Source organism: Hemicordylus capensis, chromosome 4, assembly GCF_027244095.1.
Source record: "Hemicordylus capensis ecotype Gifberg chromosome 4, rHemCap1.1.pri, whole genome shotgun sequence".
Classification (NCBI taxonomy): Eukaryota; Metazoa; Chordata; class Lepidosauria; order Squamata; family Cordylidae; genus Hemicordylus; species Hemicordylus capensis.
In genome coordinates this window covers 83,959,388-83,986,383 of record NC_069660.1, presented here as the reverse complement: position 1 = coordinate 83,986,383, position 26,996 = coordinate 83,959,388, and the positions used below count along the sequence as shown (strand labels likewise).

The following is a 26,996-nucleotide window of genomic DNA, read 5'->3' as shown; positions in this document are numbered from 1 at the left end:
CAGGTTACATTTCATTGCAGGGCTGGTTAACATTGTTAGTGAGCAATGGTGCTGATTTCATAGGGTTGGTATCTGTTGCTGTAGATACCGGTGGAGCAAACATTGCCAGAGACTGGGGGTGGGGGGAGTCTATCCTCGCCCCTGGGAACACTGGGATAACAGCCTTTTGGGAAGGTCCTTTTTGCTCATTTTGAAAAACCGAACAAGGATGCCAAGAAAAAAGGGGGTGGTTTGGGAAAAGAAAGCTGTTGCTCTTTTTCCCAAGGCATCTGATTTCTTTGTTGGCCTTTAGTAGACCTATAGTTTTCATAGGCCAGCAATAATTTGGTAAGCATAACATTTTCAGATCTGCTCTCTTGAGGTTTTTATTTCCTCCAGCTCTTTTAATCTGGCCCTCCTGAAAGTGTTGTTTGCCTGTTTCTGACCCCTTTGTTGTATGGATTCATCTGACATTCCAGTGCAGAGCTGCTTGGCAAGAGTGCCACAAAGTTTGTCTGTTAGGGATTGGAGGAGAAGGAGACGTTGGCGGATCTGATACTGTTAGAAGGAAACATGAACACTTCCAGGCCCTCTGCATTGGTTTCTGTCTGTCATACAAAGTTGCAGGCAGCAGTGGACCAGGGATATCTATCTATTCCTTCTTGGTCTTGAGGAGTGTTCCCTGAGCTATAGCAAAGGACATTGTGAGTTTGTAAATATGCTTTCACAACTCTAGTGGTTCTTCCTGTAATGGATGCTCTGCATAGTATATACTCCTTTGTGGCCAAAACGTTGAGGAGGTTGCTAAAAGGTGTAGAGAAGTAGAACCCGTGACCGAAGTCTATGAGAACTGAAATGTAGCAATTGTGTTGAGCAACAGTTTCATGGCTTTAGCGTGCCAATAAATAGCTGTCTACTGGGCAATATGTGATGTCCTGAAAGGGAAGGGACATGCAAAATTGTTCATCATGCATGTTGCCATTGCGCAGCATATATACAAAGCAGCTCATGACTAAGCTCCATTGAAATTAATGAGACTTGGGTTAGTCATGCCGAACTCATCACATTGTTCCTTGTTGACAGCTGGGATTATCACATACATACTGGTTCATTATATCCTCTTGTTCCAAAGGTCCAGTAGAAGGATCAGGAGGAAAATATATCAGCAAAACTTGAGAAACAGAGAAAAAAACTTGTTGCTCAGACATGGAGACTTAAGGCAGCTCTAGAAATGTTAAGAGAAGAGTGAAGGCTAGTACAAATTCACTCAAGAACTGAAGTGCATGGAAATTGTAAGTTGTTTGTTTTATGTTAAGTGTTTTCACTGCACTGTTCAGCCAACAAGGCTCCCAGAATGACTTACATAAAATCAATAACAAATCATTTAAAGAGTAAAAGGCATATTTGGCCTTTAAATAGCTTTTTTTAAAGAATTGGCTGTGACAACACTTTGCCTTTCTGGCTGCTTCTTTCTCTTCTGCTCATGGCCCGAACAGTTGTTTTTTCTGGCCTTTCTGATGCAGCAGAAATTACAGCTTCCAATGAAGCAGTAGAGGGGGCAGCAGGTAGAAGTAGGAATAATGACAGCTTGCCTCACTGCTTTTGCAGTCTTCTTCTCCTCACAGAGCAGTTGTTTATTTGTTATTTTATTTATTTAACATAAGAACAGCCCTGCTGGATCAGGCCCAAGGCCCGTCTAGTCCAGCATCCTATTTCACACAGTGGCCTACCAGATGCTGCTGGAAGCCACAGGCAGGAGTTGAGGGCATGCCCTCTCTCCTGCTGTTACTCCCCTGCAACTGATACTCAGAGGCATCCTGCCTTTGAGGCTGGAGGTGGCCTATAGCCCTCCGACTAGTAGCCATTGATAGACCTCTCCTCCATGAATTTATCCAAACCCCTCTTAAAGCCATCCAGGTTGCTGGCTGTCACCGCATCTTGTGGCACAAGAATTCCACAAGTTGATTATGTGTTGTGTGAAAAAATACTTCTGTTTGCTGGTCCTAAATTTCCCGGAAATCAATTTCATGGGATGACCCCTGTTTCTAGTGTGATGGGAGAGTGAGAAGAATTTCAGTCTATCCACTTTCTCCACACCATGCATGATTTTATAGACCTCTATCACGACTCCCTGCAATCATCTTTTTTCTAAACTAAAAAGCCCCAGGTGTTGTAGCCTTGCCTCATAAGAAAGGGCCCCTGATCATCTTGGTTGCCCTCTTCTGCATCTTTTCCAGTTCTACAATGTCCTTTTTTAGATGTGGTGACCAGAATTGTATGCAGTACTCCAGGTGTGGCTGCACCATAGTTTTGTATAAGGGCATTATAATATTAGCAGTTCTATTTTCAATCCCCATCCTAATGATCCTTAGCATGGAATTATCCTTTTTCACAGCTGCCGCACATTGAGTTGACACTTTCAATGAGCTGTCCACCATGACCCCTAGATCCCTCTCCTGGTCAGTCACCGACAGCTCGGATCCCATCAGTGTATACTTGAGGTAGGGGTTTTTCATCCCAATGTGCCTCACTTTACACTTGGCAACATTGAACTGCATTTGCCATTTTGTTACGCACTCCCCCAGTTTGGAGAGATCCTTTTGGAGCTCCTCACAATCTGTTTTAGATTTCACTACTCGAAAGAGTTTGGTATCATTTATGAATAAATTAAAAAGCAGCAGTCCCAGTACAGATCGCTGGGGGACCCCACTTCTTACTTCTCTCCTTTGTGAAAACTCTCCATTTATCCCTATGCTCTGTTTCTTGTCCTTCTACCAGTTAGCAATCCGTACATGTACTTGTCCCCTTATCCCATGACTGCTAAGTATTCTCAGGAGTCTTTGCTGAGGAACATTGTCGAAAGCTTTTTGGAAGTACAGTTATACTATGTTAGTTGGATCACCTTTATCCACACACTTGTTGACACTCTCAAAGAACTCCAAAAGTTTTGTGAGGCAAGATTTACCTTTGCAGAAGCCATGCTGGTTCTCTCCCAGCAGGGCCTGTTCTTTGACGTGCTTTACAATTTTTTCCTTGAGGATGCTTTTCATCAATTTGCCTGGAATGGACATTAAGCTAACTGGCCTGTAAGGTCCCTATTAAGTGCTTAATTGCGAGAGCTGTTTACTGTTTACTGTTTATTGTTTTTAAGTAATTTATTATGAGTGATTGTATTCTGTTTTATTGTGTTTTAGCATTGTTTATTGATCATTGTATTGAGTATATTTGTTACTCCTATTTCTGCTGGCCAATGGCCGTAATAAAATTGATGATGATAACTGGCCTGTAATTTCCTGGATCGCCCCTGGATCCCTTTTTGAAAATCGGCGTTACATTTGCCACTTTCCAGTCCTCCGGTACAGAGCCTGATTGCAGGGATAAGTTATATATTTTAGCAAGGAGGTCAGCAATTTTACCTTTGAGTTCTTTGAGGCCTCTTGGATGGATGCCATCCGGCCTTGGTGATTTGCTAGTTTTCCGTTTTTCCAGACAGTTTAGAACAGGGGTGGGGAACCTTGGCCCTCCAGCTGTTGTTGAACCACAACTCCCATCATCCCCAGCCACAATTACTGTAGCTGGGGATGGTGGGAGTTGTAGTTCAAAAACAGCTGGAGGGCCAAGGTTTCCCACCCCTGGTTTAGAACATCATCTCTTGTCTCTGACTCAGTTCTTGAGAATCCATCCCCAAAAAGCCTGTTTCAGGAACAAGTATATGCCCAGTATCCTCTGCCGTGAAGACAGTTGCAAAGAACTCATTTAGCTTCTCCGCAGTCTCCATATCCTCCTTAATAATCCCTTTCACTCTCTCATTATCCAACGGTCCAATCTCTTCCATGGCAGGTTTCCTGCATCTGATGTATTTAAAGAAGTTTTTGTTATTCCCCTTGATGCTTTTAGCTAAATGTTCTTCAAATTCTCTTTTCGCCTCCCATATTGTCACCTTGCATTTCTTTTGCCAGAGTTTGTGTTCCTTTCTGTTCTCCTCATTTGTGCAGTCCTTCCAATTTTGGAAGTAAGTCTTCTTCCCTTTTAAGGCTTTCTTGACGTTACCTGTTAGCCATGCTGGCATCCTCCTGGACTTAGTGGTGACTTTCTTCCTTTGGGGTATACAATCTAACTGGGCTTCTGGTATTGTGGTTTTGAGTAACTCCATGCATTCTGGAGTGAACCCTTCTCTTTACCACTGGACTCCTTGTGATCAGTGGGGCTTATTCCAGGCTCCCCTGCACACCTCTTGCTGAACTCCTGCAAAACTCCAACTTCCTGTTTGTTATCCTTGTTGGCTATGCTCTCTTGGCTATGCTCTCGAGCCTTCTCCTCTTATGTAGAGAATAGGCTTCAAACTGAGACACAGGATGTGTCTCAAAGGAATGTGGGGCCTCCCCCAGCCCTAGCTGACTCCACCCCCTCCAGGCAGGGAGAAACTAAAACATAGGAGTTTGCTAGCCCTGGCAAATAACACACACACAGACTAGGACTTATCACTTAAAGAGAAACCAGCCCCTCAAAATCTTCCCTCCTCCTGTTAGTTGAAAGGGGGGAAAGGCTAGATTTTTGATTAGAAAAGCTTGCTTATCTCCTGAGGCTGCTCCTGCTCTTCCCAGAGTAGGCTTCAAACTGAGACACAGGTTGTACTTCAAAGGAATATAGGGCCTCCCCCAGCGCTAGCTGGCTCCACCCGCTCCAGGCAGGGACAAACAGGAGTTTGCTAGCCCTGGCAAGAGTGAGTGACCTTTGCTAGAGTGAGTGACCTTAGGACAGTGGTGCACATGCTAGTAACCTCCAGACCTGACTACTGCGATGCACTCTACGTGAGGCTGCTTTTATACATTGTCTGGAAGCTGCAACTGGTGCAGAATGCTGCTGCCAGATTGGTCTCCGGGATGTCCCATAGAGACCATATTATTCCAAATTTAAAAGATTCACATTGGCTACCAGTAGGTTTCCGGGCAAAATACAAAGTGCTGGTTATTACCTATAAATAGATTATTACCTATAAAGCCCTTCATGGTTTGGATCCAGGGTATTTAAGAGAAAGCTTTCTTTGTTTTGAACACCACTGCTTATTAAGATCTTCAGGGGAGGCTTGTCTGAGTATGCCACCAGCTCGTCTGGTGGTGACTTAAAGTTGCGCCTTCTCTGTGGTTGTCCTGGGACTGTGGAATGTACTTCCTGCTGAGATTAGAGTTGTTCCATCCCTGTTGACTTTTAGGAAACAACTGAAGACACATCTCTTCAGCCAAGCTTTTTAGTTAGTTGTTTTTATGAATATTTTAATCTGATTTTATGTTTTAACAAGTGAATTTTGGCCCGTTGAATAACGGGCGCTAGTAACAGCGCTCCTGGCCCCCCGCCGCCATTCCCCCTCCCTCCGCCGTTCCCCCCCTACCTTTAAGGGCCAAATCGGCCCAGGCACTTGCCCCCGCCAGGCCGGGGAGACGGAGACCGGGGGCGGAGCGGAGGCCATGTAACTTTAAAAAAAAAATTTACTCCCGCGGCCGCCGCCGCCGACCGCCCACCCTCCCTCCCAGCTGCCGAGTCCCCCTTACCCTGGCCGACTGCTGTCGGCCGAAGACAGCCCTTAATCTAAGAGGCAGAGAGGAGCTCGCAAGCAGAGCTCCTCTCTGTGCAAAGCCTCTTGCCGAACTGCCGCTTTGGGCGCTTGCGTCCCTTGCGCCCAAAGCGGCAGTTCGGCAAGAGGCTTTGCACAGAGAGGAGCTCTGCTTGCGAGCTCCTCTCTGCCTCTTAGATTAAGGGCTGTCTTCGGCCGACAGCAGTCGGCCAGGGTAAGGGGGACTCGGCAGCTGGGAGGGAGGGTGGGCGGTCGGCGGCGGCGGCCGCGGGAGTAAATTTTTTTTTAAGGTTACATGGCCTCCGCTCCGCCCTCGGCCTCCACCTATTTTGGCCGAGGCGGCGGCTCCGCCGCCGCCTCGGTCACTTTCCCGCCGCCTCCTCTCCGGCTTCTTCAGGGCGGCCGCTTCTGGCCGCCCAAGATGGCTGCCGGGTGCCGGCGAGCGTGTCTCCCTTGCCCTGTTCTGCGCCTGCGCTTCGCGCAGGCGCAGAACAGGGCATGGAGGCACGGACACACGCTTGGTGTCCGTCCACGGACGGACACCAAGCGTTTTATTAGAGAGGATTGTTAAATTCTTGGTTTGGTTTGTTTTATGCTGTAAACCACCTAGAGACTTTGGTAGTGGGCGGCATACAAAATCATTAAACAAACAAACAAACAAACAAACACATTTCTGCATCATATAAGCAGTAAAGGTGGTAATTTTAACATACTGACTGAGAGCTTGACGTGTGTGTGTGCGTGTGCATGCGCTTTTAATAAAAGCATGCATGCAGTGCTAGCTTCCCCACTTCCAAAGTGTGAGTGCTCTTATACAAGGGTGCAATAATTTTCAGAGCAGGGAGATAATGACAAAAGTGTTCTTTGACCCATGGAAACACATCTCTGAGGGCTGTGCAATCCTCAGGGACATGCTTCCTCGGGTCAAAGAGTGCTTCCAAAGCAGGGTGAGGAGTGACAAAGATTGTCATACTGTACTCTTACAGAAGAGCACCCATGCCTTGGAAGCAGAGAGGCTAGCTCTTCACGTGTACTTTTGTTAGAAGCATGTATACACCATTAGGATGCTGGCCACTATTTCTGTGCTTTCTGCACAGACAAAAGCACCATAATCCGTTTGCTCCCATCATGAAAAATAGCTATTTTGGGAGCTTTAAAAATAATGAAATTTGCCACAAAATGGCTCTGGTGCACAAAATGGCAGCTAGAAATGGTCATTTCCAGCTGCCCGCGATCTGCGGATACACAGATTTAGCCCATTTTTTGCTGGTTTTAACATCATGTATACTGAAGTCAGGGGCTAATTACCCAGTGGCCATGGATACATGGAAACTGTGAATGCTAGACCCACGATTAACGAGCTCCTCCTGTACTCCAGACTGCTTATTTCCACAATGAACACACATACACTGACTCACTTGTGTGTCAGACAGAAATAGATTAGGTACATATGTAGCAAGCAATAGCTGTCCCAGTTGAATTTCTGTGTGAACATTTATTACACATGTTACTATGTTGGGGAATCACCCATTTAAAGATACAGCATGGAGAAGTTGGTTAGGTGTGTACATAACAAGTGATTGGTAAAACTGCATCTATCTGTTCAATATCTCTCTGGGTGTTTGCAACACTAGATATGTTGGATTTCTGCCTGGATATTACTACAGTTATATTTCTTATAAAATTGAGATGATTTTTCTTTTCAGTATAAAATTTAGATTGGAAACTATCTTGGGTATGAGGTAATCAGGTGAAAAATACCTGAATTACAGCCGTTTAAATATTGGAGATAGTTTTTATTTTCTCTTCACATACTATAGAGTTAGAAAAATAAAAGCTGCAATCTTGAGTTCTGGTTTCCATATACAAAGCTCCCATGGTTCTACCCAGATATGGTGGTATTCAAATTGAAATTGCAAGTTAGGTTTGTAACTATTTTTCTGTATAGAATGTGAAGGGGAAAAATAAATTTATCAAGATGCTAAGTTACATTCAATCAGATTTTTTAAAGAAAAAGATTGTTTCAACCCCTCAGCCAGTTGGTCATTCTTACTGATGGGATAACTTGATTTTATGATTAGAAGTTGTGGTTTTTATCAGATAAAACCTCACAGCTTGCAGCTCCATTTTAAAATTTACCTTAAAACTACACAATGAATATTCACCAAACCAAGTGATAGGTGGATGCAGTGATATACTTGAATTTGAGAAATAAATTCAGCCTCCCAAAAGATAACTGTAAGGAAAATAGCAAAAAACCCTTTTCCAGCCAATTGATTAAAAAAAATTGCCCTATTTTTGCACTTTTAAAAATCAGATTCCTTGAAACTTTGGTCGCTTGTGCACCTCACTAAAAAGATTCTGCATATCAAATTTCATACTGATTGGATCAACAATACTAATTGTTTAACATAGAGGTTTCAAACTTTTTAAATGTTTGTGTACCCCTTCTGTCGCAAACTTTAAGCTCAGGTTCCCCATAGAAATTGTGTGTGTGTGTGTGTGTGTGTGTGTGTGTACGTACACACAAATTTAAATGTTAGTTATGAGACAGGCTACTCCATTCACTGGCATACATCCGGACTAAGTTGCTCATGCGTACTCCCATTGAAATCAATGGGATAAGTTTGCTTGTCATATTGATTTCAACAGGAGTACTCAGTGGTAATTTTTTGAAGCCTGTCAGTCCGGCGGAGGGAAGGGACATGCTGAGTTTCAGCAGGTAGCTAGCCAATCAAGAAAAGATCCCTCCCCTTCTGCAACAGATGCATCACTGAGGATCAGTGTTCTCTCTAATTTTTTCATCTATGTGAAGAATGAGTTTTGTTCTGGGCGGCAGTATCAAGACAGTGTGAGCGCACATGCATTCAGAGTGGGACCTTCTTGATTAAACCTGAGCGGGATCTAAAATTAATTGAGCAGACATAAAAAACATGTGTGAGCGCTCTTACATGTCCACACCTTAGAGGGAATACTGCTGAGGATGTGTTAGGTTCAGATCAGATGGGGAACAAATAGCACAAAAATAGCAGTGTGGGGAGGCAGGGGGATGATGAGTATCCCAAAGGAGTCCTTCAAGTACCACTAGGGGTACTAGTAACCCCTGTTGAGAACCCCTAGTATAAGCAATAGGCGCAGGGGCGTAACTATAATCGGGCAAGGGGAGGCAGTTGTCTAGGGGTCCCCGCCTCTGGGGCCCCCCCGAGACATGTCACATGTCTCCCCCACCCAGCACCCGCCACAGCTTCTTCCTGAATTGTTTTATTTTATTTTAAAAAAACATTCTCTCCTTGTTCGGGTCGCCGTATTTCCTTGTTTCAGTTCTCCCTCCCTCCACCCTTTTGCCTCGTGGGCTCCTCCTCCTTCCCCATCCATTGGCTGGCGGCACTCCACATGATCCAGAAAGATGCATGACTGGTGGGTCGGCTGCTGCCTGGAACACGCGCTGCCAGCAAGGAAGAGGTAACGTCAAGCCTGAGCTTTTCTAACTTATAAGTTAAAGAAGACATGGAGCAGCAGGAGGACTTGCAGGACTCTGAGCCCTCAGGTTAGCTGAGTGGTTGCCGCCGCTTCTCCACCCCCGCCCGCCCACATGTATGCAGGCTCAGCCTGCAAAAGGGGAGAGCCCGTAGCCTGTGGACACCAAGCAAAAGCGTAAATCTGCTAAAGCCTCTTGTTATGAGGGAGATTCTTCCCCCCCCCCACCCCACCCACCACCAAATCAGCGCAGCCTCTGAAAGTTTCCTCTCAGGTCCTGCAGCCATCCAGGCTTCTGCTTCCTTGCTCTCCCCCCCCTCGCCCGCCCCATTCCAGCCTTGAATGTGGCCGTTCCTCTCTCGCAGCTTTATGGAGTAGTCAGATTTCGGGGCTGGATGTATGTGTGTGCTTGAAAGACTACGGGACTCGAGGTTGGGGAAGGTGCTTGGGTGACGTTGCCTTCTCCAGTAAGTGCAATCAGGTTAGGCTCTTTGAAAACAGGGGTCTTAGTGGGCTTGAAAGGGGTGTTGGAACCCTTTGAAAGTCAGGTAGGGAAGAATAGCGGATACATTCTGGCAAAGCTTCCTCCAGCACTGCTGTTTTGGCATAGATCTCTTTATAAAAAATGCATTCTCTACAAAAAAAAATGGTGGTATTTACTAGGCTGTTTATCTACTTAGATGCTATTTTAGTGTGGGTCGTGCTGACTTTTATCATGTACACACCTTGGCTCTACATAGGAATGTGACACATCTACTACTATCCATTATACTTTATGCCCATCTGGTCCCATGGTCTGAAACGTTTACTTCTCTGTACTTATTCAGAAATAAATCTGAGTTCAGGACAACTTACTCCCAAATACATAGTATCTAAAGACTACACTCCTATTTCACATTGATATCTTTTCCCTCTTTGTTTTTAATTAGAAAGATTCCACCCCTCCCTGATGCTTTAATTATTTTTTTCCTTCATATTGTAAAGTAAGAAAAGTAGGCTGGAGTGGTGGTAATTATGATGATGAACGTGGCTGTTGCTTAAATGAAAAAGGGTTGAGTCGTTCTGGCATCATGGAGGTGTAGGATGAAATTATTAGTGCTTTCTTTTTTACTTTAAATATGGTTAACAAGGGTTAGAAGAGAACTTTCATGCACCAACATATTCTGGAGGAATAGATGGTCTGAATGGTCTTCGCCCTCCTCTCTCTCTTTGTGCAGGGGACACATCACTTCAAGTTAGCAATCTTCAGATGGGGAACAAATAGTGTGTGTGCAGCATGAGAAGACAGAACTTCTGTCTCCTCATCTTGCAAACACACTATTTGTTCCCCATCTGAGGATTTCTCACTTCAGGTGATGTGCCATTTATTCTATTGTATTAGTTGGTTAGAGTGCTGGACTAGGACCAGGGAGACCCGAGTTCAAATCCCCACTCAGCCATGATACTAGCTGGGTGACTCTGGGCCAGTCACTTCTCTCTCAGCCTAACCTAATTCACAGGGTTGTTGTGAGGAGAAACATATGTATGTAGTACACCGCTCTGGGCTCCTTGGAGGAAGAGCGGGAAATAAAACGTAAAATAAATAAAAATAAATACAAAATAAATTTAGACCTTGTAACTAGTTGGGATATGTCACCTTAAGTGGCACAGCAGGGAAATAGCAGTAGCAATAGCAATAGCACTTACATTTATATACCGCTCTATAGCTGAAGCTCTCTAAGCGGTTTACAATGATTTAGCATATTGCCCCCAACATTCTGGGTACTCATTTTACCGACCTCGGAAGGATGGAAGGCTGAGTCAACCTTGAGCCCCTGGTCAGGATCGAACTTGTAACCATTCTGGTTACAGGGCGGCAGTTTTACCACTGCGCCACCAGGGGCTTGATGCTTGACTAACAAGCAGAAGGTTGCCGGTTTGAATCCCCACTGCTACTATTTGGGGCAGCAGCGATATAGGAAGATGCTGAAAGGCATCATCTTCTACTGCGTGGGAGGAGGCCATGGTAAACCCCTCCTGTATTCTACCAAAGAAAACCACAGGGCTCTCTGGGTGCCAGGAGTCGAAACTGACTTGATGGCACACTTCACCTTTTAACTAGTTGGGATAGTTAGCAGAGACACTGGGCCAGGAGGAGAGGAAGGCAGTGATGTGGGTGCCCATTTTAAAATCTCGTCTCTGGGCCCCCTACAACCTTGCTACGCCCCTGAATAGACGTTATGCTTTAAGATGGTAGAAAACTGAAAAATGGCCACACCTGAACTCCACAGCACTATAGTATTCAGTAGATGTCTTGTCTTGGGGTGAAGTTATGCATTGACAAATGTTGCCATGATAATAACCCCTGCTGGATGTAACCTGCAGGGCTGAAGCCCTGTAGTCTTATCCTATAATTTATTTTTTAAGTTGCTGCTCGACACATAGGCTCATGAAGGAGGTATTTGCAGGATTAAGCCAAAGGTTCTAATCCACCCCCCCCCCGAAGAGAACTACATGTTCCAGATATTAAAATTGTTTTCTGTACCTATGCCTTCAACTGAGGGTATGCTGGTGCTATAGTTAATATCTTGCTGGTATTAACTATAAACTGGACCGTGGGATTGGGGGTCAGGATCCAGCAGCTTAAGTCATTTCTCTCTGTAGCAGTAGTTGGATTATTCTGATGCAAATATTGCTCTGTGAAAGAGTTTATTTCATTTTATTTAGTCTTATTTTTCCTCTTCCAGATGTTTTCAGGCAGTTTTTTGTTGTTGTTTTTAAACTAATTCTATTCATGTTTTAAAAATTTATGAAAGCACTAATAAAAATGTCAAAGTGGTAAAAATGTTAGCTTTTGCTCTGCTTTGATTAAATTTCGCAAACTGTTTTTGAATATTAAAAAGCAATTTTTTTTATTCTCTCTTCTCTCCAAGTTATTTGAGAGGCTCGATGCTTGGCTATCACTCAGTAGGCTCATTTGCACTCCAGAGCCCCAGCCTCATGCTTCTCTATTAAATAACACAGACAAATTATCCTTTAAAGACACCAAACAAATTGTCACTCCTCTTACATTAAACTCAGGAGGGGGTGGAGTGGGGAGGAAAGAGACAAAGGATTTTATCGCTTTTATTCCTTTTTTTTTAATTTCATGTGTATATTTTAATAATTGCCAGATCCATCGTAACTGGGTTTGCTTAAACTTTTTATTAACAAGCCCATGTAAATTTTTGATTTCTGATTATTCCAGTGGTTGAACATTCTCCCAATGTTTCTCTTTTGCTTCTATCAGTATAAATTTGCCGTAGAAAATAGTCATGTATGCTACAAACAACGGTTTGTATGTGAGTGGGAAAGGAGCATTCTTGAGTTTCTGTGCAAACCTTGCAGAGGCCAAAGCAAATGCACTTTGATATTTCTAGATTTTTTTAATGTAGTGGTCAGTGGGATGATATTGGGGCTTATAAACAGTGGTGATTATCTACATGTAATACATACATAGTTTACCTATGACCTACAAGAATGTGGTAGACCATGGCATTCGCTACTTCCATGACATGTAGTTTAAGAATACACATTGTTACCAGAAATGGAAGTTCTTAGTATAATATCAATACTGCTTTGGTTACCTACAATGTCGATTCATATTCATTTAAAATTCGATAATAATTTCATCCCAAAGGTCCGTACTGCCAGAGAATAAAGCTGAAGTGTGTGTTGTATCAGTTTTACATTGATAATCTACCCACTTTAAATACATGTAGTTGGAAGAAAGAATTTATTCTTGTGGAGCTTACTTCTGTGTAATACTATTGCAGTCATGAGCCATTGAAAACTGGTAGAATTCTGAGAGTGGCAAATTCTCTTTCATCTTGTCAACAATTGTGAAAATATAAACACAGCTAGGCATAGCTATGTAGCTATGGCTCAGTATCCTCAACTGACATGGCAAAAAGATCCATATATTTCAGACAGTGGTAGTGTCTTATGTAAACTGGAAAAAAGTCCTCCAAGGACAGTTACTCAACAACAGCCTATATCACTAGTCATGTATTTGCAAGGAATTCACCTCTGGCAGGTTGTTATGTATAAATCCTCTTTTTAACAGACTGGAAGCGGAGGTTTGGGTAGGGTGGTGGTGCAGAAATCAGTAGATTTGATAGTTGGAAAGGAAAGGTTATGCCATCGAGTTGGTGTCAACTCCTGGCGATCACAGAGTCATATGGTTTTCTTGGTAGAATACAGGAGGAGTTTACCATTGCCTTCTCTCACGCAGTATGAGATGATGCCTTTCAGCACCTAAATCGCTGCTGCCCCATATAGGAGTTTCCCATATTCTGGGAAACACACCAGCGGGGATTCGAACCAACAGCCTCCTGCTCTCTAGGCAGGTTGCTTCCCCACTGCACCATTAGGAATTCCAAAATCCTGAAATAACCCACTTCCTCAGAAGATGGGGAGAGGAACTTAGAAGGCATAAATGCTGAACATTTCTGTTCTTTGATTTTCCTTCTAATACTCCCTGGCATCTTAAAGACAGGGCTGAAAGAGACTCCTGCCTATAACCTTGGAGAAGTTGCTACCAGTCCGTGTAGACAATACTGAGCTAGATGGACCAATGGTATGACTCGGTATATGGCAGCTTCCTTTGTTCCTATCCTACCATAATGATTACAGCCTTACTTGGCCATGAGGGCCAAAACATGTTTAAAAGGAAAAAAGTTTCAAAGAGCATTGAAGCTGCAAGGCTTCAGAAATGTGTCCTGGGCAGAGGGTCACTTGTAATCCTCTCAGATTATAATTGTCCATCTGTTATGTAACAAGAACAAGATCCTTCAAACAAAGTTTTTTGGCTTGGATCCATGGAGCCCTTCTGTTTGGTTTTTTTTTAAAATTAATTTTTTATTGGTCTTTTAACAGGATACAAACAATAAAATGACTTGTAGATCTGGAGTGCAAGTGATAAAAGACAACATAGAGAGAGCTAAATGATAACTCTCTCCCCAACCTTAGAATGTAGTATCATTAAAAAAAAAAAAGAAGAATCTATATTAATAATTGTGACTGTCAATACAAAGTCAAAATAAAGTGAATGAGGACAATCACCAAGCATTAATGTTTTTGAGTTTGTCAGAAAAGTTTATGGGGTGTTTGTTCTGAGAAACAAATTCCCAGTAGGGATGCCATTTGGTGAAAAACAGCTTAGAAGAGAGGTGACAATCTCATTAAGATTTGTTGATATTTTGTCCAGTAGAATTGAACCAGGTGCGAATAGGAATCTGGCCATTCCCCACTCCCCACCAGTGACAGCAAATAGTTAATTTAGCAGCTGTGACAAGGAAAAAAAAATCCCCTTGACCACCTGTTGAGAGTTCCTGTGAACATAGGTCCATCAGGTGGCTGATTTAGAGTAGTGGAATCAGAGTTTGGAGGATAACAGAAATATGGGAGTGGACCCATAGCCAAAACCTTTGCAAAACTGGGCAAGACCACCAGATGTGAAAAAAAGAGCCTTTATAACCACAACATAAGTTTTGGGCGGTATAAAAAATATGTAAATAAATAACCCTTTCAACAAAATGATGACCAATTAGGGAATATCGCTGCAAGCCTGGTGGGGGATAGATGCCACCTTGTTAGGACCTTTAAGGCTAGTTCCCTTATGTTAAACAAAGTGGAGGAGAGGAAATGTGATTGTGATGACAGTACTGTACTGTATTTCACACACTTCTCTATGGAGAACCTTCTGATTTTACAAAGGGAATGTGTGTTTCAGATTTCTGCTGCAGCCCCCCCCTCCCCCTGTATTAAATGTCAATCCAGAGGATCCTTTTACCCCCCTAGGGTGATATTTCAGGGGGCTGCAGCAGGAAAAGAGGGGTGTGAAAACCCCATTTTGCCAGTAGAACTCCACTCATGGTTCATAGGATCTGAGTCATTGCTCCTACCCTGATTAGTGCTTTTAGTCATATATTGCATAACTATATTCGTTTTCTGTGCAGTTGTAACTCGCCTTTTAACTTCTCTCTATTTTTTTTAATGATAGACAGGATCCAGACTAAGTTAGTCATGACTAAGTACCAATTAAATTAATGGGACTTCAGTTAGTCACAAGTAACTAGTCTCATTTATTTCAATGGTGCTTAGTCATGACTTACTTAGTCTGCATCCTGCCCAGTATATTTTTCAGCAGGCTCTTTAACATCTCATTTTCCTTTTGCAGGAGATAATTGAGTTTCCCATCCTGAAGTTAAATGGCAGGACAATGGAGATTGAATCCACCTTTCACATGTATGTGCAGCCAGTGGTCCACCCACAGCTCACACCTTTCTGCACAGAGGTAAAGTACTTCAGTTTCCTGGTGATGAGGAATGGTACTTCCAGAGTGTAGCTGAAATACAATAATCTATTGCTTCTTGTTGATTTAACAGTTGCTAAACCTCTTAGCCTGCTTCCTGCTTTAACTTAAGGAAGGGGACAGTGGTAAGCTCAGTGGTAGAGCACATGCTTTGCAAGCAGAAGGTCCCAGGTTCAGTCCCTGGCACGTCCAGGTAGGACTGAGAAAGACCCCTGCCTGAAACCCTGGAGAGCCATTGCTGGTCAGAGAAGTCCATACTGAGCTAGGTGGATCAATAGTCTGACTTGGTATAAGGGAGCTTTGTATGTTCAACCAATGCACTTAAATGCATTAGTCAGTTCTCTAGATATTTGTATAGCTGCAAAAGCTTAATTTAACAAAGTTAAGATTGAAGACCTTAAAAAAAGTTTCTGCCTTTCATCATTATGAAGAAATGTTTGAAAATGTGTAAATGGTTTTCAGTAAAAACTTCGATACTAGAGAGAATCTGACTGATGGGACTTGTACCTTGATAGCTTTATTTTTCTGTAATCTATTTTATCCCCCTCCATGGGGATTGTAAGGATTCTGTTCAGACAGGAGACACAATAGCTCCTGAACACCCTCTACCTCTTGATGGCATTCCTTCAAGTCTGATTTACTGGAGTTGAGAAAAATGATGCAGATGGGATGACTGCTGGAATGCAACTGGAGGAAAACTTGAATCAAATCTGATATATTAAAATTAATTTTTAGTGTAGTTAAGTTTATTGTGATCTTTGATCAGATATACCTTTTTCTTTTTTTAAATTCTGATAAGAAAAAAACCCAAACAAATAACAAAATATTTGATAAATGACAGTCTACAACATTAAAATCATTCTTAAACAAATACATCTTTCTGAACGTGAAGAATTTTTCCCCTATTTCCATAATTTTTATGATTAAATAATAATAATAGACCATGCCAAATTGTAAAGAGAGATAAAGACGGAATTAAACCCTTTTAAATATGTAAAGAATAGGTTAATTTTTCAGCTGTTGCTGTATACCAAAGTTTATTATACCAATGCTCTAAAGAGAACACCCTGTCTTTCCCATTTTTAGCTGCGATTAGTCTGGCTGATGTTATATATATATGTTATATAGGATAATAAGTCTTTAGATTTCAGTGCGAATCTGCTGGGTGGTGATTTTTGCCATCTCTTAAAAAACACCACCACCATTTCCCAGAAAATACTAACTCTTAGGCATGTCCCCCATAGATGATGATATCACATTCTCCTTACAATTATTATTCCAACAATTAGGTGATGTATTAAGAACAGCCCTGCTGGATCAGGCCCAAGGCCCATCTAGTCCAGCATCCTGTTTCATACAGTGGCCCACCAGATGCCACTGGAAGCCACAGGCAGTAGTTGAGGGCATGCCCTCTCTCCTGCTGTTACTCCCCTGTAACTGGTACTCAGAGGCATCCTGCCTTTGAGGCTGGCGGTGGCCTATAGCTCTCCGACTAGTAGCCGTTGATAGACTTCTCCCCCATGACGTTATCCAAACCCCTCTTAAAGCCTTCGAGGTTGTTGGCTGTCACCACATCTTGTGGCACAAGAATTCCACAAGTTGATTATGTGTTGTGTGAAAAAATACTTCTGTTTGCTGGTCCTAAATTTCCCAGCAATCAATTTCCTGGGATGACTCCTGGTTCTAGTGTGATGTGAGAGGGAGAAGAATTTCTCTCTATCCACTTTCTCCACACCATGCATGATTTTATAGACCTCTATCATGTCTCCCCGCAGTCATTTTTCTAAACTAAAAAGCCCCAGGTATTCTAGCCTTGCCTCATAAGAAAGGTGGTCTAGGCCCCTGATCATCTTGGCTGCCCTCTTCTGCATCTTTTCCAGTTCTACAATGTCCTTTTTTAGATGTGATGACCAGAATTATACGCAGTACGCCAGGTGTGGCCGCACCATTGTTTGGTATAAGGGTATTATAATATTAGCAGTTTTATTTTCAGTCCTCATCCTAATGATCCCTAGCTTGGAATTATCCTTTTTCACAGCTGCCGCACATTGAGTCGACACTTTCAATGAGCTGTCCACCATAATCCCAACATCGGTCTCCTGGTGAGTTACTGACAGGTCCGATCCCATCAACGTATAGTTGAAGTTGGGGTTTTTCGTCCCAGTGTGCTTCACTTTACACTTGGCAACATTGAACTGCATTTGCCATTTTGTTACGCACTCCCGCAGTTTGGAGAGATCCTTTTGGAACTCCTCACAATTTGTTTTTGGATTTCACTACCTGAAAAAATTTGGTATCATCTGCAAATTTGACCACCTCATACTTACCCCTACTTCTAGATCATTTATGAATAAATTAAAAAGCAGCAGTCCCGGTACAGATCCCTGGGGGACCCCACTTCTTACTTCTCTCCATTGTGAAAACTCTCCATTTATAGCTACCCTCTGTTTCCTTTCCTTCAACTAGTTAGCAATCCACACATGTACTTGCCCCCTTATCCCATGACTGTTAAGTATTCTTAGGAGTCTTTGATGAAGAACTTTGTCGAAAGCTTTTTGGAAGTCCTAGTATACTATGTTAACTGGATTACCTTTATCCACACACTTGTTGACACTCTCAAAGAAGTCCAAAAGGTTGGTGAGGCAAGATTTACCTTTGCAGAAGCCATACTAGTTCTCTCCCAGCAGGGCCTGTTCTTCTATGTGCTTTACAATTTTATCCTTGAGGATGCTTTCCATCAATTTCCCTGGAACGGACGTTAAGCTAACTGGCCTGTGATTTCCCAGATCGCCCCTGGATCCCTTTTTGAAAATCAGTGTTACGCTTGCTACTTTCCAGTCCTCTGGTACAGAGCCTGATTGCAGGGATAAGTTATATATTTTAGCAAGGAGGTCGGCAATTTCACCTTTGAGTTCTTTGAGGCCTCTTGGATGGATGCCATCCGGCCTTGGCAATTTGCTAGTTTTCAGTTTTTCCAGACAGTTTAGAACATCATCTCTTGTCACTTTTATCTGACTCAGTTCTTGAGCCTCCATCCCCCCAAATCCTGTTTCAGGAACAGGTATATGCTCAGTATCCTCTGCCGTGAAGACAGACACAAAGAACTCATTTAGCTTCTCTGCAACCTCCATATCCTCCTTAATAATCCCTTTCACTCTCTCATTATTCAACATTCCAGTCGCCTCCATGGCAGGTTTCCTGCCTCTGATGTATTTAAAGAAGTTTTTGTTATTCCCCTTGATGCTTTTAGCTAAATGTTCCTCAAACTGTCTTTTCAGTTTTCCCCTTGCATTTCTTTTGCCACAGTTTTGTGTTCCATTTTGTTCTCCTCATTTGGACAGGCCTTCCAATTTTGGAAGTAAGTCTTCTTCCTTTTTATGGCTTCCTTGACTTTACCTGTTAGCTCTGCTGGTATCCTCCTGGATTTAGTGGTACCTTTCCTCCACTTACTCACTCACTCCACTTACTCACTCACTCCACTTACTCACCCACTCCACTTACTCACTCACTCTTAGTAATATGAGCTAATCTCACCGGTAGGGATACTCATGGAACTGGTTTGAAGGACTGGCGGTTCCACCGGTTCTGAGGTGGCGGGGATGTGTGTTTGATTTTAAGGGTGAGCAAGGGTGTACTTACCCCTCCTTCCACTTTCTCCCCGCTCCCGCTCTGTTAGCAAAGGGTTCTTTGGGGCTGCAGCATACTTCCTTGCCGCCCTGATGCCTTGTCGGACCCTACATCACCGGAAGTACCTGATGCGCCTGCGTGCGTGCACATGCCGAGCTTGCCACACTGCCTTGGGTTCTGTGGGATGAGGCTAGGGCAGAGCTTGTTTCATGTCTCTCGGTGGGAGACTGCTGAAATAGAAGCAGAAATTCAGCTGGGCAGTTTCCGTATCAAATGTGGCTTTCATGTCCTTGAATAGTTGTATGTATGGAAGGATCTCAGTAAGGGCACCTTCTGGCATTGCATAATGTTATAGTGGAAGAACCTGAAATTGCGCAAATTTTTCATTTGCTACAACTCTTAAAGGTATGGAAGTTCTGACCCATAAGAGAGCCAGAAATATAAGAAGAAACTGAAGTAGTCTACATGGTAAATGATAATATGGTCTACAAACAATACAGTTCTAACGAGTCTGTACTTCTAGAAAGCTTTTGACAAAGTTCCCCACCAAAGGCTCGTGAGCAAACTTAGCAGTCATGGGATAAGGGGACAGGTTCTGGATCGGTAACTGGTTAAAAGACAGGAAACAGAGGGTAGGAATAAATGGACAGTGTTCACAATAAATGGACAGTTTTCACAATGAAGGGAAGTAGGAATCACCCGGGGATCAGCACTGGGACCAGTGCTCTTTAACTTGTTCATAAATGGTCTAGAAGTTGGGGTAAGCTGGGAAGTGGCCAAAGTTGCAGATGATACTAAACTATTTAGGGTAGTGAAATCCACAACAGGTTTTGAGGAGCTCCAAAGGATCTCTTCAAACTGGGGAAGTGGGCAACAAAATGGCAAATGTGGTTCAATGTAAGCAACTGTAAAAGTGATGCATATTGGGGCAAAAAAACCCTACTTCACGTATAGGCTGATGGGATCTGAGCTGTTGGTGACTGACCAGGAGAGAGATCTTGGGGTCGTAGCTCATTCAATGTGTCAACTCAGTGTGTGGCAGCTGTGAAAAAGGCCAATTCCATGCTAGGGATCATTAGGAAGGAGATTGAAAATAAGAATGCTAATATTATAATACCCTTATACAAATCTATAGTGTAGCCACATCTGGAGTACTGCGTACAGTTTTAGTCACCGTATCTTAAGAAGGATATTGTAGAACTGGAAAAGGTGTAGAAGAGGGCAACCAAGATGATCAGGGGCCTGGAGCACTTTCCCTATGAGGAAAGACTACAGCATCTGGGGCTTTTTAGTTAGGAAAAGAGGCAACTACGGGGAGACATGATTGAGGTGTATACAATTATGCATGGAATGGAGAGAGTGGACAGAAAGAAAATGTTCTCCCTCTCTCACAACACTAGAACCAGGGGTCATCTCATAAACTGAAGTCTGGGAAATTCAGGCCTGATAGAAGGAAGTGCTTCTTCACACAGCACATAATTAATCTATGGAATTCTTTGCCATGGGATGTGGTGATGGCCACCCAGGGGCGGCAGCCATCATTGAGTCAATGGGTTCACGGAACCTGGGCCGTGCCTAATCAGGGGCTGTGCCTCGTGGCCCCGACACGCCCCCCGCGTCTGACGTCAGACGCGGGGGTGCTGGTTTAGTTCCTGAGTGGGGGCTGCGCAGCCCCCATTCGAGAGTTAAATGGCTGCTCCATTTGCGGCGCGGCCAGGAGCAGCTCTTCCCTGCCTTTAAGGAGGGAAGAGCTGTTCCTGGCAGCACTGCGAATGCAGCGCCAGCCTAAGTAGCTCCTGAAGGGGCCACACAGCCCCTTTGGGAGTTAAATGGCCGGTGCTGCGAATGCAGTGCCAGCCTAGGTAGGTCCTGCAGGGGCTGCGCGGCCCCTTCGGGAGCGAAATGAAGTTAGCCAGGAGTGGCTCTTCCCAGCCAGGAGCGGCTCTTTTGTGCTGTGAACACAGCGCCAGCCTTTGTTTAGCTCCCGAAAGGACCGTGTGGCCTTTTCAGGAGCTAGACTCCATCTGCTGCCGAACAGAGCCTTGTGGCTCTATTTGGGAGCCAGACCACGCCCCGCATGCCTGACATCAGACACTGGGGCGTGGCTAGCCCCGCGTCTGATGTCAGACGTGGGGGGTGGGGTGAGTGGGGCCGCCACCGCGGCCGCACACAGGCTGCCGGCAGTCACGCTCTGCCACTGTGGCCACCAGCTTAGATGGCTTTAAAAAGAGCTTAGACCAATTCATGGAGGACAGGTCTATCTACGGCTACTAGTCCTCCGGCCTCAGATACACGATGCCTCTCAATACCAGTTGTAGGGGAGCAACAGCAGGAGAGGGGGCATGTCTTCACCTCTTGCCTGTGGACTCCTCAGAGGCATCTGGTGGGCCACTGTGTGAAACAGGATGCTGGACTAGATAGGCCTTGGGCCTGATCCAGCAGGGTTGCTCTTATGTCTTCCATTCTCCTATCCTACTGTGCTCCCTTGCCCCCTGCTTCCACAAAACCAGCTCTTATTCTAAGCTTTTGTCTAAATAGCTGTTAATAGCAAAACCTCTCTATTTATGTTTCTCCAAAAGTACTGATTTTGCTAAATGCCACTAAAAGGCTTTGTCACTGCACCTCTACCTATAAATGGTAAGCTTTGTAGACCTCTTTGTCTGCACAGAAAGGCCAGGCCTGATTATCTGATGGTACGCCAGACACAAGTGCTTATGTAATCAACAAACTGTCTTGGGCTAGAAATACGATGGCGTATGAGATAAATGGCAGAGGAAAATCCATGCTGTTGACATTGCCTTGAAGCTTGTCTAGTGTGCTGCCTTCTTCTGCTGTTTTCAGTGGGGAAAGCAACAGTGCTGCTTGTGGCAAAATGGAAGCATATGTGAGTGCATACCTTGTAAACTCGAGTTTACTGCAGAGTTCTGGAAAATGTGCCCTAGTTGCTTTCTAGAAATCTGTTTTGCTGGTGTGGAACTGAACCAGAATGTCGATCTGTGTGAATACTAGGTCTTTCCTTAGATTACCTTTTGACGGTCTTTGGCACTCATGAGTTTAAAAACACACTTGAGCGGGAGAGAGAGCGCGAGCGTGAGCGCAAGAGAGAGCTAGAAGATATGGATCATCATGTATATTGTCACCCAGTTGTTCAGAGTCTGATGGGGAAGCTTCAAATGCTGTAGTTGCTGCTTTGCCTGGTATTGGGGAGGCATACACTCAAGCAGCAGAGCCATTCATCCCTTTTATTTTTCGTGTGAGAGTTGCTGGTGCTGATTGCTGGGCAGAGAGAGGGAGTTTGGGGTGGAAAGAGGGTTTCAAAGAGCACGCTCTAGTGTTACTTTTCCTTAGAAAAGTTAATAAAATGCTGGTAGAGAAGTGTATGCATGTGTGTGAGAAGGGGAGACTGTCAAAGATAAGAAGAGAAGGAATGTTGGAATGGTTAGCTGAGAGTCTGATGTACACAACCGAAAAAGTTTCTCAAAGCTGGTCCCCAGTTGTGGTCATCAGGCATATGTTCAACTTGCATCTTTAATAAAGGTTTACATCTTTAGCTGTTTTGTCCATTTCCCTGCATGTGTCTTAACATTCAAATAAGGAAAGGAAACATTGGAAATGAGTCCTAAAACACCAGCTGGATTAGGGAATGTGAGCTTTTTGAAGGTGACTGGATGACCAGCTGTCCAATTCTTTAGGTCTAAGATCTCCTGCTAATTTAAGGTGTAGCACTGGATGACCCTTGTGATCATTTCAGTTTCATGACTGCTCTACCATTGCCATCTTGAAGGAAATGGTGTATTGACTTTTCCTAAACACGTGTCCAACATTTTGGAATTGCCTTTGTGTGGTGCTCAGCCAGCCATTTACTCTCAGGTGGACAATGAAAATATTCTCTCCCCTATTCCACTTGGTTTATGGAATGTGTCAATGTGAACTTTGGAGCTAGTGATAAACTTGCTAACAGCTGCTTAGATGCTAATGGGGGTGGGGACGACAACAGTCTCTTTCTCAATTTGAGTGGTTCTTGGGATCTAGACTATTGCTCTTATGAAAAAATTGACATATTACAAAAGGACTCCACTGCATCATAAACAAATGTATGTTCAAAAGTGGACTTTACTCTTTTAAAATATGGCAAATAAACTTCAAGACATGATCTGTCCATATAACTATTTCTGTATATAAAGACAAATCTCAGGCGCCAGGCAGCCATGACACCTAGAAATTTAACCATGGGACCTAGACAACAAGCCCATTCACCCTTGCCCTCCACAGTATCCATCACTGAGTTTGATAATTTTGTCAAGTGTCAAATGGTTGACTTCTAAATTTTTGGGCTGGCTGCTAGGTCCAAAGAAAATTTGTCAAGGCTGCCTTATACTACTTATTGTCTGTAATCTTAATCATCTGTATGTATGCTTCTGTTTATTACTTTTCTAATTAAGAAAGAAAAGCAATTCAAGATTAACATCAGGGAATTTCTTCTGAACTCTGTATGATATACGTGAGGTAGGCATTTTTTGCCCCAATATGCATCATTTTTTTGTTTACATTGAACCGTATTTGCCATTTTGTCATCCATTTACCCAGTTTGGAGATATTCTTTTGGAGCTCCTCACAATCTGTTGTGGATTTCACTACCCTAAATAGTTTGGTGTCACCTGCAAATTTGGCCACTTTACGCCTTACACCAACTTCTAGATCATTTATGAATACGTTAAAGAGTGCTGGTCCCAGTACAGATCCCTGGGGGACCCCACTTCTTACTTCCCTCCATTATGGAAACTGTCCATTTATTCCTACTTTCTGTTTCCTGTCCTTCAATCAGTTACCAGTCCACACATGCAGAAGCCATGCTGGTTCTCTTTCAACAAGGCCTGTTATTTTATGTTTAACAGTTTTGTCCTTAAGTATGATTTCCATCAATTTATCCTGCATAGAAGCGAAGCTAACTGGCCTAATTTTTGGGATCCCCCCGGATACCTTGTTGAAAATTGGAGTTACATTAGCTACTTTCCAGAACTCTAGTACGGAGCCTGATTGTAGGGACAAGTTGCATATTTTGCAGGAGATCCACAATTTAAATTTGAGAACTCTTCAGAACCTTCAGAACTCTTGGGTGGACATCCTCTGGTCCTGGTGATTTAATTTTTAGTTTTTCAAGACAGTTTAGAACTTCCTTTCTTGTCACCTCAAATTGGCCCAGGTCTTCAGCCTCCAAGCCTGAGAAACTTTGTTCCGGAGAAGGTATATGGTCATTATCCTCCGCTGTGAAGACAGATGCAAAGTACACATTCAGCTTTTCTGCAATCTCCTTATCCTCCTCAATAATCCCTTTCATATCCTCATCATCTAAGGGTCCAACCATCTCCCTGACAGGTTTTGTGCTTCTGATATATTTAAAGAAGTTTTTGTTATTCCCCTTGATATTTCTAGCTATATTCTCCTCAAACGCTCTTTTTTTGCATCCCTTATTGTCTCCTTGCATTTATTTTGCCAGGATTTATGTTCCTTTCTGTTCTCTTCATTTTGGTAGGCCTTGCATTTTCTGAAGGACGTCTTCTTCCCTTTTATGGCTTCCCTGACTCTAGTTGTTAGCCATGCTGGCTTCCTCCTGAACTTGGTGGTACCTTTCCTCCTCTTGGTATTCATTCTAACTGAGCTCCTATTATTTTGGTTTTAAATAAGTTCCATGCTTTCTCAGAGATTTGACTTTCTTGACTTTCCCTTTCAGCTTCCTTTTTACCAGTCCCCTCATTTTCAAGAGATGTCCTATTCTGAAGTCCAACTCATCTGTGTTGGACTTCCTTGGCAATGCTCCACTCACATATAAGCTGAATTGGATGACACTATGGTGACTATTCCCTAATGGTTCTATTACTCTGACCTCTTATACCAGGTCCTGGGCACCACTCAGGATTAAGTCCTACAGCAGCTAGGGATGTGCACGGAACCACGGAGGCACGGTCCGGCACTGGTGGGTGTCTAGCTTTAAGGGCGGGGGGGTAGTACTTAGTACTTACCCCTCCCACCGCTTCCCCCCTCTGGCGCTGCACTCCGGAGCAAAGTTTTAGGGGTAGCAATGTTCCTCCCTGCCGCCCCTGGCCCTGTCGTTGCCCAGAAAAAGGGGAAGTTGCCACCACGCATGCGGCGCGCACGCTTCCGTTGCTGCCGCTGCGCACGCCTCACACATTGCATGTGCATGCAACATGTGATGTGTGCGGCGCGCGCGCATGGCAGCAACGGGCGCGCGCGCGCCGCAACGGGCACATGCGTGGCGGTAACTTCCCCTTTTTCTGGGCAACGACAGGGGCGGCAGGAGGAACGCTTCCACCCTAAAACTTTGCTCTGGAGTGGAGCGTTGGATGGGGAAAAGTGGCGGAAGGGTAAGTACTACCCACCCCCCTAAAGCTAGATACACACACACATACCCTGCTGGCCCGGCCCACCGGACCGGTTCGTGCACATCCCTAAGAGCAACTGCAAAACTGGAAAAGCCAAAAGGGTAACCTAACCTGAAATTAGAAGGATACTGAAAACTATAGCTGAGTCCACATCATTCCTTTTTTTAAACTAGAATGCAGTTTCAGTGGGTGGGTTACCTTTTTATGCTACTAGTAGAAATTTTTTATGACACATAAAAAGAATAAAGGAACCAAGGAGATACAACACAGTTCTTTTAGTGGATAGAAGGCCTGTAGGCAGCTGTTATTACCTAATTAAACTATAGATTAATATAAAAACAGTTTCAAGAATGCAAAATGCAGTCTCTATCCCTCTCTTTCCTTAAAATTCCATCTAATAATGAGTTGATGAACTTCAGAAGTCCACCTAGAGGAACTCTTCATTCTGAAAATTAAAAAATTTCCCCTAAAAGGTGTATATTACCATTCCATGGAAGTGGCTGTGAGAAAATAATCTTCCCATTGTAAGTAGCTTATTCAGCTAGTCAGGTATTTGGTATTCATTAGATGTAATTACATTTTAATTGGAGTTTAATCTCCCCCCATTCCAGTTCCAGTGCCAAGCCAGCCAAAGAAATGCAAGTGTGGAAACCCGTTTGCTGCCCAGTTTTTTCGATCTAATATTCTTCATATAGCACCATTAGTGGTATGTTGTGAAGGATCTTTAGCAAAAGGAAAATCCCTGAGGAGCTTTGTATTCTAAATTTCGAAGTGGAGGAATGGGGTGGGTTGTGAAGACCCTTGAGGAGTGGGAGGCTGAGAGAGACAAGGAACACATGTGAACAAGTGATGTTCTTGTCCTTCTACTTCAGTTCTAGTTGTGATCAGAATGAAAGAGCTAGACCAAAGGTTTTCTGGAAGTGATGGGGTTTGAGCTGGAATTCAAAGGAAGCAACCGGTGGGATCAGATAGGTATAAGGGGCATCTAGAGATGCAACATGGTTTATAAGTAGGAAAATAGTTTGTTGTGTTTTTTAAAATCTGCTTTTCAGACAAATGTTGTCTTCCCAAAGTGACCTAAATCAACTGAAATAAGAAATGCAAAGGCTTCCCTTAGGCTTGTAAGATAAGGTACAGAAGGGGAAGGAAGTGGACAGAGAAGGTAGAAGAGATTTTTCTGTCTCATGTTGAGCCTGGGATAGATTTAAGAGTTGCTGCCTGAAATGTTAGCATGCCTCTCCCTGTGCTCCCCCCCACACCTTTGTATTGCAGTGCTCTTTTCCTCTTTCCAGGGGGCAGCTTCTGTTTTTAACATCTGGGCGTGGGCATTTTCTGCCTCTAGACATAAAATGTCTTGGGTTGACTCTCAAACCGCGATAATCTGTTTCTGGCAAATAAGTATGTTTGTTGTAATTATAAAAGGCATAAAGGCTGTTCACATGTGCGTGCAAAACTGGGCTAAGGGAGCCCAGCCTGGTTTTGCACGCTTGTGTGAACCACCGGGATTGAGCCCAATCCCAGCAGCAAACCTGCCCACGGAGCCACCCTTCAAATTGAGGTTAAGGGAACAAGTGCTCCCTTAAACTTGGTTTTTTTAATTGTGTGT

At 43.7% G+C, this 26,996-nt stretch overlaps 1 protein-coding gene across 5 annotated transcripts in view; it reads left to right on the top strand.

The window, feature by feature from the left end:
• The window catches only part of ERI3 (ERI1 exoribonuclease family member 3), a 304,483-nt gene that overhangs the window by 64,293 nt on the left and 213,194 nt on the right, over window positions 1-26,996 (top strand). For 4 of the 5 annotated variants that reach the window (XM_053248973.1, XM_053248972.1, XM_053248975.1 and 1 more), the window contains exon 3: window positions 15,228-15,344. The exons of the other annotated variant lie outside the window; for it this stretch is intronic. In XM_053248973.1, coding sequence (XP_053104948.1) covers window positions 15,228-15,344 — 117 coding nt within the window. The remainder of the gene's footprint in view (window positions 1-15,227; window positions 15,345-26,996) is intronic. 5 annotated transcript variants of the gene reach the window in all.